The 14,604-nt window shown below is 39.5% G+C and overlaps 1 protein-coding gene across 1 annotated transcript in view; it reads right to left on the bottom strand.

Moving 5' to 3' along the window:
* JMY (junction mediating and regulatory protein, p53 cofactor) overlaps nt 1-14,604 on the bottom strand; it is a 77,965-nt gene that overhangs the window by 14,652 nt on the left and 48,709 nt on the right. Inside the window, exons 5-7 of the mRNA XM_061430040.1 lie at nt 12,229-12,394; nt 11,547-11,734; nt 7,248-7,334 (exon numbers count right to left, since the gene is read on the bottom strand). Coding sequence (XP_061286024.1) covers nt 7,248-7,334; nt 11,547-11,734; nt 12,229-12,394 — 441 coding nt within the window. The remainder of the gene's footprint in view (nt 1-7,247; nt 7,335-11,546; nt 11,735-12,228; nt 12,395-14,604) is intronic.

Genomic DNA, 14,604 nt, shown 5'->3' with positions numbered 1-14,604 from the left:
TGCTGTATTACTCCAAAGAATGCTATGTTAAGCAATGTTTTGTGGCATGAAACACTGTTAGCTTTAATAGAAATGAAACTGTTTCACTTTCTGCATGTAATACCAATTAAAAGATGTTTACTCTGCAAAGTAAAATAATATTTTCTCTGAACTGAAAAATATTTCACATTTGCGGTTCTAGCTTTAGCTGCTATGTTCTGCTAACTCAAATATTAATAGTTGACCTTAAAAATAAAAAATAACCACTTAGTAATTTAGATGTTATATATAGGTTAAGCCTGGTGTTCTGCAGATAATGTCTACTATTACTGAACCTGTTCCTCCTGCTACAAATCTGTGTCTTAGTATCTCATTCATTTTTTCCCCTTCCCATTCCCTAATCCCAAACTGGGGATACACTATCATCCACCCAATGTTGGTCAAGTTAAACATGAATTCCTCTTCCTAGAGGAAAGAAAGTGGAATTCTTGGCAGGAGGTTAAAGACTAGAAGGAGTGTTTCTGACAGCCTCACTACTGAAGGTCAAGTAAGTGACAGATACGTGGCTCTCACTGATGGAATGCACTGAAGAGCGCTACTACAGCCAACCACTTCCCCAGAGGAGCGCACTATCACACACGACAGACTGCTTTTATCTCCTGCTTAGGTGGCTTGGATCCTTTGTATAGAAATCAGCCTCTGGACTCATGATTAGGGTGGGGCAAGGGTGAGTAAAGATGAACATTCTTCCATCTCTTCTTATGGCAGGTCAAGAAGACCCTTTCCCTTTAGAGGGCTCTCACTGGGAGAGTTCACAAAAGCCATTTATTGGTAGGTTAAGTCAGGCAGTCCAGATTGCCATATATAATGCTTAAGGTTTCCAGATGGGAAAATTTGAAAAGATATGACTTGAGTTTATTAAAAGAAATAAAGATCCCATGCAGATTCTCTTCTTTAGAGAGGAAAGCCCAAAGTGACTCAGGGACACAGTGAGATAAGAACTTATTCCAACTCCTCACCCCTACTCTGTATTCAGTTCCATTTACAAACCTAAGCCAGCAGAAGGAAGGAATGAAAAACTCTCATATGCACATGTGGTAACCACCTAGAATGGGAGTGGGCATGTACCTTCCCACACTGGGATACAGGCCACAGAACTCTTGGGGACAAAGGGTCTTCTAAGGCCTTGTCTCAGTGATGAACAGAGTTTTTTGTACTTAGAGGGTACGATCTAATGCATACAGGGCTTAGTACTTGAGAAGTTATCTAAAAGATACTCAGCATTTCAAACTGTGAATCTGCATCTCTAAACATAATAAACAAATAGTTGGAGTTTCAGAAATAGTTGAAATTCAGAAATAATATTGGTCAATCATATTGCTGGTCTGTTAGCAGATATATCGAGTCAGATCTTACTATTATCTAAAAGACCCCAAATGCAAAGTTTCAGACATGTTCAGGTATGAACTAATGGGTTTATATGGACTTTTCATAGAGCACAGTATTACTGCGACTGAAACCAAACAGGCCTGGGTTGAATATCACCCCCTATTTCCACCCCTTGCTAGCTACTGGCAAGTCATTTAATGAAGATAATCTACCCTTTGGGCGGGAAGTGGTGTGTATTAATCACTCAGTTGACCCTTTTGGGGGTAGGTAGAGGATACTTATTAGATAGTGACACAAGGAGCTCTGAGTTTCTGTTAACACTGTGTCAACCTGGGTGCTGGTTGCATGCATATGTTCATCTCATGAAAGTTAAAACTTATGAGCTATACACGTGTGTGTGTATGCCTCTGTAGATTGACAAAGGTGGTTTAAAATTAGATTTGATCTAAGCCAACTTTCATTATCCTCTAGCTTTGTATGTTAAAGAAAGGTGGATTCTTTCTCCTACAATGAGGTATTCCACCCAAAGTCAGTAGTAGGCAAAATTACTAACATGAGGCAGATGACATTTATCTTTGAGATTTCCCCAAATATCAATTTCCTCGTTTTTACTCATCTTTGCCACATAAAATTATTTGAGAAAGGATCGGACACTCATTCATTCTAAGAAGCTAATTAGCTACTCCATTCACAGAAGTATTGGCATTTTATCAGAATCCACAATCTTCATGTAATAAGAAACCCATTATAAGTGTGGAATCTAATAATAAGCAGACAGTGTAGGTGCCAATAGTGATAACAGGAGGCATTCTTATTCACTGAATTCTTTAGCTGGCCCATAGTCTGACTTTCCTTACAAAGCAGCTCTTGACCCGAAAACAGTAATGAAAAATAAAAATACAATAAATTTTCTGTTAATTTAAGATTATTTTACAGCTTATGGGTAGTTTGGTTACTTTTTATGTTTTAAACTCAAGAGTTTTAGCTGTGTGCCATAATGAGCTTGAGGGATAACATCAAAACCCTACAGCAGCAGCTAACATCATTCAATCACAACAAATTAGAAGCTTTCTTGTTAACAGAGCAGGAAAAGACAAATCTCTCACCACTCCTTTCAATACCACACTGGAAATCCTAGTGAATGCAACAAGAAAAATAAATAAAAGGTATACGGATTACACTCAAAAGAACTAAATTGCCTTTATTTGCATATGACATGACTGTATATATAGAAAATCTGAAAGAAGAACCAAAAAAAATGTGACTAGAAATAAAAATAGGAAAATTGTAGGATATAGGGTCGACATATTGGGTTGACCACAAATTAGGCTGCTGCTGCTGCTAAGTCACTTCAGTTGTATCCGACTCTGCACGACCCCATAGACGGCAGCCCACCAGGCCCCCCGTCCCTGGGATTCTCCAGGCAAGAACACTGGAGTGGGTTGCCATTTCCTTCTCCAATGCATGAAAGTAAGTGAAGTCGCTCAGTTATGTCCAATTCTTTGTGACCCCATAGACTGCAGCCTACCAAGCTCCTCCGTCCATGGGATTTTCCAGGCAAGAGTACTGGAGTGGGGTGCCACTGCCTTCTCCACAAATTAGGCTAACCTAGTATAAAAGCCAATTAGCCAACTGCTTTCTAATAAAACAGTAATGAACTGCTGGAATAAAAAACCTTTTCTATTATACCTACAGCACTATTTACATTCAGTTCAGTCGCTCAGTTGTGTCCAACTCTTTGCGACCCCATGGACTGCAGCACGCCAGGATTCCCCGACCATCACCAACTCCCAGAGCCTACTCAAACTCATGTCCATCGCGTCGGTGATGCCATCCAACCATCTCATCCTCTGTCATCCCCCTCTCCTCCCCACTTCAGTCTTTCGCGTATCAGGGTCTTTTCCAATGAGTCAGTTCTTCCCAACAGGTGGCCAAAGTATTGGAGCTTCAGCATGAATCCTTCCAATGAATGTTCAGGACTGATTTCCTTTAGAAATGAATGGTTTGATCTGCTTACAGTCCGAGGGACTCTCAACAGTCTTTTTCAACACCTCAAGGAACTCTCAGGTGTTTTCTCCAACACCTCAGTTTGAAAGGATCAATTCTTTGGCATTCAGCCTTCTTTATGGTCCAGCTCTCACATCCATACATGACTCCTGGGAAAACCATAGCTTTGGCTATATGGACCTTTGTCAGCAAAGTAATGTCTCTGCTTTTTAATATGCTGTCTAGGTTGGTCATAGCTTTTTGTCCAAGGAGCAAGTGTCTTTTAATTACATGGCTACAGTCACCATCTGCAGTGATTTTGGAGCCCAGGAAAATAAAATCTGTCACTGTTTCCATTGTTTTCACATCTATTTGCCATGAAGTGATGGGACTGGATGCCATGATCTTAGTTTTCTGAATGCTGAGTTTTAAGCCAGCTTTTTCACTCTCCTCCTTCACTTTCATCAGGAGGCTCTTCAGTTCCTCTTCACTTTCTGCCATAAGGGTGGTGTCATATGCATATCTGAGGTTATTGATATTTCTCCCGGCAATCTTGAGTCCAGCTTACGCTTTATCCAGCCTGGCATTTTGCATGATGTACTCTGCATACAAGTTAAATAAACAGAGTGACAATATACAGCCTTGACGTACACCTTGTCTAATTTTGAACCAGTCTGTTGTTCCATGTGTTTCTAACTGGTGCTTCTTGACCTGCATACAGGTTTCCCTGGAGGCAGGTAAGGTGGTCTCATATTCCCATCCCTTTAAGAATTTTCCAGTTTGTTGTGATCCACACAGTCAAAGGCTTTGGTGTAGTCAATAAAACAGAAGTAGATGTTTTTCCTGGAACTCTCTCACTTTTTCAATAATCCAATGGATGTTGGCAATTTGATCTCTGATTCCTCTGCCTCTTCTAAATCCACCTTGAACATCTGGAAGTTCACAGTTCACATACTGTTGAAGACTGGCTTGCAGAATTTTGACCATTACTTTGCTAGCGTGTGAGATGAGTGTAATTGTGCAGTAGTCTGAACATTCTTTGGCATTGCCTTTCTTTGGAATTGGAATGAAAACTGACCTATCTTTTTCAGTTCTGTGGCCACTGCTGAGTTTTCCAAATTTGCTGGCATATTGAGTGCAGCATCATCTTTAAGGATTTGAAATGGCTCAACTGGAATTCCATCACCTCCACTAGCTTTGTTTGTAGTGATGCTTCCTAAGGCCCACTTGACTTCAGACTCTAGGATGTCTGGCTCTAGGTGAATGATCACACCATCGTGATTATCTGGGTCATGAAGATATTTTTTTGTATAGTTCTTCTGTGCATTCTTGCTACCTCTTCTTAATATCTTCTGCTTCTGTTAGGTCCATACCATTTCTGTTCTTTATTGTGCCCATTTTTGCATGAAATGTTCCCTTGGTATCTCTAATTTTCTTGAAGAGATCTCTAGTCTTTCCCATTCTATTGTTTTCTTCTTATTTCTTTGCATTGATCAGGGAGGAAGGCTTTCTTATCTCTCCTTGCTATTCCTTGGAACTCTGCATTCAAATGGGTATATCTTTCTTTTCTTCTTTGCCTTTCGTTTCTCTTCTTTTCTCAGCTATTTGTAAGGCTTCATCAGACAACCATTTTGCCTTTTTACATTTCTTTTTCTTGGGGACAGTTTTGATCACTGCCTCCTGTACAATGTCACCAACCTCCATCCATAGTGTCTATCAGATCTAATCCCTTGAATCTATTTGTCACTTCCACTGTATAATAGTAAGGGATTTGATTTACATCATACCTGAATAGTCTAGTGGTTTTCCCTACTAGTGATTTTCCTTTCTTTAAGCCCATATATATGTAGTTATATAACTATAACTCTTATAAAAGAAATCAAAGAAAAACTAAATAAAAAGATTCTCTGTTCATGTATAGGAAGACTCACTACTGTTAATATTTTAACTATTCCCATCTTGAGCTATACATTCAGTGCTATCTTAATCAAAATCTCAGCTCTTATTTTAAAGTCTGTTTGGAGGCAAAAAAATCTAGATCAATGGAACAGAATAGAGAGCACAAATAAATATAATCAACATATCCTTAAAGAAGCAAAGAAAATTCCATGGAATAACTGCAGTCTTTTCAGCTAATGGTGCTAGAGCAACTAACCATCCACATTTAAAAAAGAAGAAAATGGGGAGGGGGGAGACAATTTAGCCCTACACTCTTCACAAGTATTAACTAAAAATGGATCACAGAATTAAATGTAAAATGGGAAAGTATAAAGCTTGTGGAATATAACATAGGAGAAAATTTATGACCTTGGGTTTGGTGGTGACTTTTTAGATACACCACCAATGGTACATCAAACAAAGATTTGGTAAGCTGGATTTCATTGAAATTAAAAACTCTGTTTTGGGAGATACTGTTAAAAAATGAAAACGCGAGTTACGGTTTGGGGGTGGGGAGGGCATGGGAGGCTAAAAAAAAAAAAAAAATGAAAACGCAAGTCACAGATTGGGAGAAAGTATTTTCAATAGATATATCTGAAAGGGGATATTATCCTGAAGAAAACAAATAACCTAATTAAAAATGAAAAAGTAACACTTACTAAAGAAGAAGTACAGATGGCAGATAAGCCATGTGAGAACATGCCCAATATCATACAATTAGGGAAATGCGAACTAAAAACAGCTATGAGGTATCACTACATAGTCACTACAATGGCTAAAATCCAAAACACTGACAACACTAAATGCTGGTGGGGATGTGGAGTAAAAGGAACTCTATTCACTGCTAGTGAGAATGTAAAATGGGGTAGGCACTTTGGAAGACCGTTTGGCAGTTCACTACAAGGTAAGCATACTTTTCCTGTAAGATCCCATCATACTCTTTACGATTTACTCAAAAGAGCTGAAAATTTAATGTACACACATAACCATTCCCCCGTTATCAGCTTTACTCCTGACTGTCAAAATGTGGAAGGAAGGCGTCTTCAGTAGGTGAATGGACAAATACACTGTGGTACATGCAGGCAATGGAGTATTATTCAGTGCTAAGAGATAAGCTGCCATGCCCTGCAAATAACACAGAGGGACCTTAAGTGCGAATTACAAGTTAAATAAGCAAATATGAAAAGCTACATAAGTGTGTGGTTCCAATTAAATGTTCTGGCGAAAGGCAAAACAAAAAGATCAGTGGTTGCCAGGAGTTTGTGGAAAGAGGGGTATGAAGAGGTGGAGCACAGGGAATTTTTAGGGCAGTGAACACATTCAGTGAATACGTTATTCAATACTGTAATGGTGGATTCATATCATATATTTGGCAAAACCAACAGAATGGACAAGCACTAAGGATAAAGTATGGACTCTGGGTGGTAATGATGTCAATGTTGATTCAGACTGTAACAAACGTAACATTCTTGTGTGGGATTTTACTGGTAGGGGAAACTGTGCTATAATGAAGTATATACATAATTGGCCCTCTGAATCTGTGGGTTCCACATCCTTGGATTCAAACATCCTTGGATTGAAAATATGCAGGCAGGTAAAAAAAAAAAAAAACACACACAGAAGGTTCCAAAAAGCAGATTTCAAAGAATTTGCCCACTGGCAACTAGTTACATCACATTTACACTGTATAAGGTATTATAAGTTATCTAGAGATGAAGAATAGGGGAGGATGTGTGCAGGTTACATGTAACTACTATGCTATCTTAAATAAAGGACTGGAGCATCTAGAGATTTGGGGCATTGAGGGATGCGGGCAGGGCAGGTATCCTGGAACCAATTTTCCCACTAATGCTCCCATCTACCTATAACATTTTCTTAATCTCTATAGATTTTATTCACTTTGAGATATATAAAATTCAAAGTTTTATTCTAAGTTTTCCAGAATGCAAACTTACTAGTTGTACTGTGTGGTGGGTTCTATATTCATCTTCACTCCGAAGGCGCTGTTGGAATTTTTCATTGTGTTTTGCAATACAAATTTCCTAAAAATACATGAAATGTGTTTTTTAATACAAGTGAATAAATTAAAATTTAATCTTAACATATACCTACACAATAAAATATCAAGTAAGCCACCTCTGGTTTCTCACCTGGAATAATGAAGCAGCATAAACCAGCATAAATCAGTATCTTAAAAGACTTGTTTATTAAACTACAGAATTCCTGATTTCTCCTTTTTTTTTTGGAAGAGGAGGAATGGCCATGGTAGAGTGGAAGGGTATGTAGGAATCTTAAAAGCCTCTTTCAAATATGAAGATTTAGGCCATAAGATTCTAAGTATTATTATACTCTTTAAAATAGTCTGAACAAAAATGGATATATAACTCTTAAACTGTTTCTTAAGTGCTCTCTGATGAATTAAATAACATGATTTTGCCTGGATTGGTTTAAACACTATCATGAAATCTGAATCTTCTGGGCATAGGTAGATTTCAAAGCTAAAAAGAGACCTTAAAGATAAGAAAGTATAATACAGATACGCTAAATCTAATCACATGAAAATATATTAAATAAGAGATACGTGCTCTTTACAAAATAATGCACTATCCTATCATCTGGCATCTTTCCAGTAGTACCAGGCTGTCTTCATTTTCTCTGGTCCTATAGAGATACAAAGGTTAACATTAATTTCCAACACTTTCAAAGTTATACCAAAAGATCACTCTTCTAACCTCATTAAGTCATATATGAGTAATCTTTCAAGCCAGGAAGCTATATTTTAAAGCAATTGTTTTATCACTTTCCTATCTTCAACCCACACTGGGTTAACTATATTGCCTAAAAAGTATTGATCATGAAATGAACCTCTCCAAGGCAATCTCCACAGGGGAAAGTGACATGACGTAGTGATACAATGGCTCAGGCTTCCAAGTCACACAGACCTTGGATAGAATTCTATCTCTGAGCCATACTAGCCACTTTCCCTTGGGCAGACTTAGTTCCCTTGGTTATAACAACGAGGATACAAGTCTATAATTCCTTATCTAGAACAGAGCTCAGGTGTGTTTCAAAATTATTTATTTTTATTTTAGAAAGGTGATATGTTGCATACGCCATCGTTTGCCCAGTAACTCTGGCAGGATCCAAAGCAATACCTCATAGTAAGTATCACTAACATTTTTGCAGTGAAATAAATAGTTACAGCAAATAGGATAAGGGAATGTTCAAGTATGAGAATGCTTTTTGGCTACCAGGAGAATTAAGATATAAAAGAACAATGTTGTTTCTATTTATTCTTCCTGAAAAGTTCAATCACAAAGGACAGACCTCAAGTCCTAATGGGACAGCCAGAGATCATCTTTGTTCTTTTAAGAGGACAGGCAGGGTGTGATTTACTTGTAGCAAAAGAACTACCCCTGGGTGTGGAATTCTATCATGGATGCCAGATTAACCGGGAGCCTGTGACCCTGGGAATGCTGATATGCAGACAAGGAATGTGGGGTGTTGCTACATAGAGAGTCATCTTGATCTGTTGTACAGTATGTGTGGTTCATCTTTCTTTTCAGAACAGTGTTTCTAATTTCCTCTTTTGCCAGCCTTCTGTCACTCCTCCTTTCCCCTGCAGTTCTGTCACCTCAGCTGTTGAACTTGGGGGTCTGGGGGCAGGGAAAGGGGAGGGCAGGGAACAAGACCGTTTGGAGACCTCTGACTATATGGTGTGATCACTCACAGCAGATAAGAGACTAAGTTTAAATGTGCAGAATCTATACGGCTAAGTTTCCCTACCTCAGATTTAGTTAATATAAGAATGAAAACTATACATTAAATTGGTACACACTTTTATCAGTTCAGTTCAGTCACTCAGTTGTGTCCAACTCTTTGCGACCCCACGGACTGCAGTATGCTATGCTTCCCTGTCCATCACCAACTCCTGGGGCTTATTCAAACTCAAGTTCATAGAGTCAGTGATGCTATCCAACCATCTTATCCTCTGTCGTCCCCTTCTCCTCCTGCCTTCAATCTTTCCCAGCATCAGGGTCTTTTCAGATCAGTCAGTTTTTCCCATCAGGTGACCAAAGTGTTGGAGTTTCAGCTTCAGCATCAGTCCTTCCAATGAATATTCAGGACTGATTTCCTTTAGGATGGACTGGTTGGATCTCCTTGCAGTCCCAGGAACTCTCAAGAGTCTTCTCCAACACCACAGCGCAAAAGGATCAATTCTTTGATGCTCAGCTTTCTTTATAGTCCAACTCTCACATCCATACATGACTACTGGAAAAACCATAGCTGTGACTAGATGGACTTTTGTTGGCAAAGTAATATCTCTGCTTTTTTTTTGTTTGTTTGTTTGTTTCTAATTTTATTTTATTTTTAAATTTTACATAATTGTATTAGTTTTGCCAAATATCAAAATGAATCTGCGACAGGTATACACGTGTTCCCCATCCTGAACCCTCCTCCCTCCCCATACCATCCCTCTGGGTCGTCCCAGTGCACAATATCTCTGCTTTTTAATATGCTGTTTAGGTTGGTCATAGCTTTTCTTTCAAGGAAAAAGCATCTTTTAATTTCATGGCTACAGTCACCATCTGCAGTGATTTTGGAGCCCAAAAAAATAAAGTCTGACACTGTTTCTACTGTTTCCCCATCTATTTCCCATGAGGTGATGGGACCAGATGCCATGATCTTGGTTTTCTGAATGCTGAGTTTTAAGCCAACTTTTCCACTCTCCTCTTTCACTCTCATCAAAAGGCTCTTTAGTTCTTCTTCACTTTCTACCATAAGAGTGGTGTCATATGCATATCTGCGGTTATTGATATTTCTCCCGGCAATCTTGATTCCAGCTTGCACTTCATCCAGCCTGGCATTTCACATGATGTACTCTGCATATAAGTTAAATAAGCAGGGTGACAATATACAGCCTTGATGTACTCCTGTCCCAATTTGGAACCAGTCTGTTGTTCCATGTCCAGTTCTAACTGCTGCTTCTTGACCTGCATACAGGTTTCTCAGGAGGCAGGTAAGGTGGTCTGGTATTTCCCATCTCTTGAAGAATTTTCCAGTTTGTTGTAATCCACACAGTCAAAGGCTTTGGCATAGTCAATAAAGCAGATGTTTTTCTGGAACTCTCTTGCTTTTATGATGATCCAACAGATGTTGGTAATTTGATCTCTGGTTCCTCTGCCTTTTCTAAATCCAGCTTGAACATCTGGAAGTTCATGGTTCACATACTGTTGAAAACTGGCTTCCAGAACTTTGAGCATTACTTTGCTAGCGTGTGAGATGAGTGTAATTGTGCAGTAGTCTGAACATTCTTTGGCATTGCCTTTCTTTGGAACTGGAATGAAAACTGACCTTTTCCAGTCCTGTGGCCACTGCTGAGTTTTCCAAATTTGCTGGTATATTGAGTGCACCACTTTCACAGCATCATCTTTCAGGATTTGAAATAGCTCCACTGGAATTCCATCACCTCCACTAGCTTTGTTCGTAGTGATGCTTCCTAAGGCCCGCTTGACTTCGCATTCCAGGATGTGTGGTCCTAGGTGAGTGATCACACCATCGTGGTTATCTGGGTCATGAAGATCTTTTTTGTATAGTTCTTCTGTGTACTCCTGCCACCTCTTCTTAATATCTTCTGCTTCTGTTAGGTCCATACCATTTCCATTCATTACTGTGCCCATCTTTGCATGAAAGGTTCCCTTGTATCTCTAATTTTCTTGAAGAGATCTCTAGTCTTTACTGTTCTATTGTTTTCCTCTATTTCTTTGCATTGATCAGGGAGGAAGGCTTTCTTATCTCTCCTTGCTATTCTTTTCTCAGCTATTTGTAAGGCCTCCTCAGACAACCATTTTGCCTTTTTGAATTTCTTTTATACATAAATAAAAATTTCCTTGAAGAGTGAGGTTAGAACCAGTCAACTTAATTATAGAGCACCCCTGGCCTCCTTAAATAAAAAGGAGCCAGGATTTGCATTACATAGAGTCCTGTAGTCATGCCCAAGCAGAATCACCTTTGGGTGGCTGAGGCAAACAGCACATCACCACTGGTTGTTCTAACATGTTTAAGAGGGTAATTCTCTAACAACCATATGTCAATATAATGGCTCGAGTATTGAGAAGACATTATTCTTACTCAGTTTTAAAATATATGCAAGTATTAGTGACAAATCAGGTTAGAATTATTAGATATGGGTCAAGGATTAAGTAGTGAATAAAAGCAAGATGTAAATTAAGGTTACAGTCAAGCAATTATACCTTTTTATTTCTGAGGTATGCTTTCTTGGCTGAAACCCGTCCACGTCTTGCCTCCAGCTGGCGTGCTTTCTGCTGAAGTTTCTGTAGTTCTTCTCTCTGAAAATGCATAGACGCTGCCATCTCTTCCTTCTCCAGCATGGCCTCCATGCTTTCATAAGTGTCATAGTATACTACTTCATCTCTCTTTTCTGTTACAAAACAGAAACAAGGGGCAATGGTTAAAGAGCATGGGCTATGGAGCCAGACAGAGTAACTCTGATCCACTCACTAATTCTGTAACCTCAAGCAAAGCCATTATCTCTTGACTTTCTCTGTAAAATTGTGATTATTGGGAAATACATCTCAGAGGGGGGATGTGTGTGCCACTATCTGGCACACAGTTAAGTGTTCAACGTAAGAAGCTATGAACCTTGTCTCCCAAATTAAAAATTTGAGAGTACAGATTCTGGCTGAAGCAACAAAGCAAGTTAGAAAGTACTTTACAAAGGTAAGATCATAGTTGAACTGCTACCTCTACTAAATCATTGTTTGACTTTGCATTAAGTTTTTTTAGCCTCAACAGAAGAAATAAAGCTAGTATCCATGTACATTTTTCCTAAGCAAGCAAACAAATACATGGGGAAATTCCATCATTCGTTCAGAAGTATTTTTGTGGACTTGTGTTGTTAGATACACATCATACCTGATATAAGTCTTTTGATGCTTTCCAGTTGTGCTGTCAACAGTAACTCTTCACACTTCAAGATTTCAAATTGCACTTCATACAACTGAAGTTGCAGATCATAATAATCACCTTCTAACTGATCCAATCGAGCTATGGCTTCTGTACCGCCCTGTAGACTCTGCATCTGCATTGAAAATAAAAATAAGGACATATCTAGTTGGAGAGAACAAAAAATCAAGTTATGTTTGGAAATATATTCTAACTGATCAGACAGGGTAAATCCATGAAGCAACTGAACACCAGCAGACAATCTGGGGTCAATGGCTCAGGTACAGATGACTTAGAAGTGAAGTTGCTCAGTCGTGTCCGACTCTTTGCGACCCCATGGACTGTAGCCTACCAGGCTCTTCCCTCCATGGGATTCTCCAGGCGAGAGTACTGGAGTGGGTTGCCATTTCTTTCTTCAGGGGATCTTCCTGACCCAGGGATCGAATCCAGGTCCCCCACATTCCAGGCAGACGCTTTAACCTCTGAGCCACCAGGGAAGTGACTGGTGACCTAAGTCATCTTAAGTTACAGATGACTTGACAACCTACTAAATTTGTGTACAAAGCTGTGTGTACATGTATTTTTTTCCTCTGAGTACAGTGTTTCTAGCTTTCAAATTTACAAGCAGAAGAGTCTGTGACCTAAAAAGAGGTGAGAATGATTATAATCAAGACTCAGTTAAAAAGGAGATAAATTAAAAAGAATAGTACTTATTCTAAAGTGTAGTTAAAATCTTAATCAAATAGGATTTTGCTTCCCCGGGTGATATTTAATATTTCAAAGTTAATTTAAAAGTTATTCGAAGTTCAGCTTTGTATCATGGAATGTACCACTGTCACATTTGGAAGAAGTATTTGTTTTTAAAATAACCTAAGGAGATGTAACATATCAACATTTTTAAAAACATCTCCCCATAATTTATCAGGGCTTCCCTGATAGCTCAGTTGATAAAGAATCTGTCTGCAATGTAGGAGACCCCGGTTCGATTCCTGGGTTGGGAAGATCTACTGGAGAAGGGATAGGCTACCCATTGCAGTATTATTGGGCTGGTAAAGAATCCGCCTGCAATGCGGGAGACCTGGGTTCGATCCCTGGGTTGGGAAGATCCCCTAGAGAGGCTAAAGTCTACCCACTCCAGTATTCTGGCCTGAATTCCATGGACTGTATTAAGTCCAGTTCAGTTCAGTTCAGTTCAGTCATTCAGTCGTGTCTGACTCTTTGTGACCCCATGAATTGCAGCGCGCCAGGCCTCCCTGTCCATCACCAACTCCCGGAGTTCACTCAAACCCATGTCCATCAAGTCGGTGATGCTATCCAGCCATCTCATCCTCTGTCGTCCCCTTCTCCTCCTGCCCCCAATCCCTCTCAGCATCAGAGTCTCTTCCAATGAGTTAACTCTTCGCACAAGATGGCCAAAGTATTGGAGTTTCAGCATCAGCATCAGTCCTTCCAATGAATATTCAGGAGTGATTTCCTTTAGGATGGACTGATTGGATCTCCTTGCAGGCAAGGGACTCTCAAGAGTCTTCTCCAATACCACAGTTCAAAAGCATCAATTCTTTGGCGCTCAGCTTTCTTCACAGTCCAACTCTCACATCCATACATGACCACTGGAAAAACCAAAGCCTTGACTAGACGGACGTTTGTTGGCAAAGTAACATCTCTGCTTTTCAATATGCTATCTAGGTTGGTCATAACCTTCCAAGGAGTAAACGTTTGGCTGCAATCACCATCTGCAGTGATTCTGGAGCCCAAAAATAAAGTCTGACACTGTTTCCACTGTTTCCCCATCTATCTGCCATGAAGTGATGGGACCAGATGCCATGATCTTAGTTTTCTGAATGCTAAGCTTTAAGCCAACTTTTTCAGTCTCCTCTTTCACTTTCATCAAGAGGCTTTTTAGTTCCTCTTCACTTTCTGCCATAAGGGTGGTGTCATCTGCATATCTGAGGTTATTGATATTTCTCCTGGCAATCTTGATTCCAGCTTGTGCTTCTTCCAGCCCAGCATTTCTCATGATGTACTCTGCATAGAAGTTAAATGCAGGATGACAGGATAAGTTAAAAGCAGGATGACAATATACAACCTTGATGTACTCCTTTTCCTATTTGGAACCAGTCTGTTGTTCCATGTCCAGTTACTGTTGCTTTCTGACCTGCATACAGGTTTCTCAAGAGGCAGGTCAGGTGGTCTGGTATTCCCATCTCTTGAAGAATTTTCCACAGTTTATTGTGATCCACACAGTCCAAGGCTTTGGCATAGTCAATAAAGCAGAAATAGATGTTTTTCTGGAACTCTTTTGGTAAAAACAGTTTTACCAAATCCTTTGAAGAACTCAAACATAAT

This window comes from Bos javanicus, chromosome 10, assembly GCF_032452875.1.
Source record: "Bos javanicus breed banteng chromosome 10, ARS-OSU_banteng_1.0, whole genome shotgun sequence".
NCBI classification, from domain to species: Eukaryota; Metazoa; Chordata; class Mammalia; order Artiodactyla; family Bovidae; genus Bos; species Bos javanicus.
Note: the sequence above shows the minus strand (reverse complement) of the source record. Positions and strands in the feature narration are given on the sequence as shown.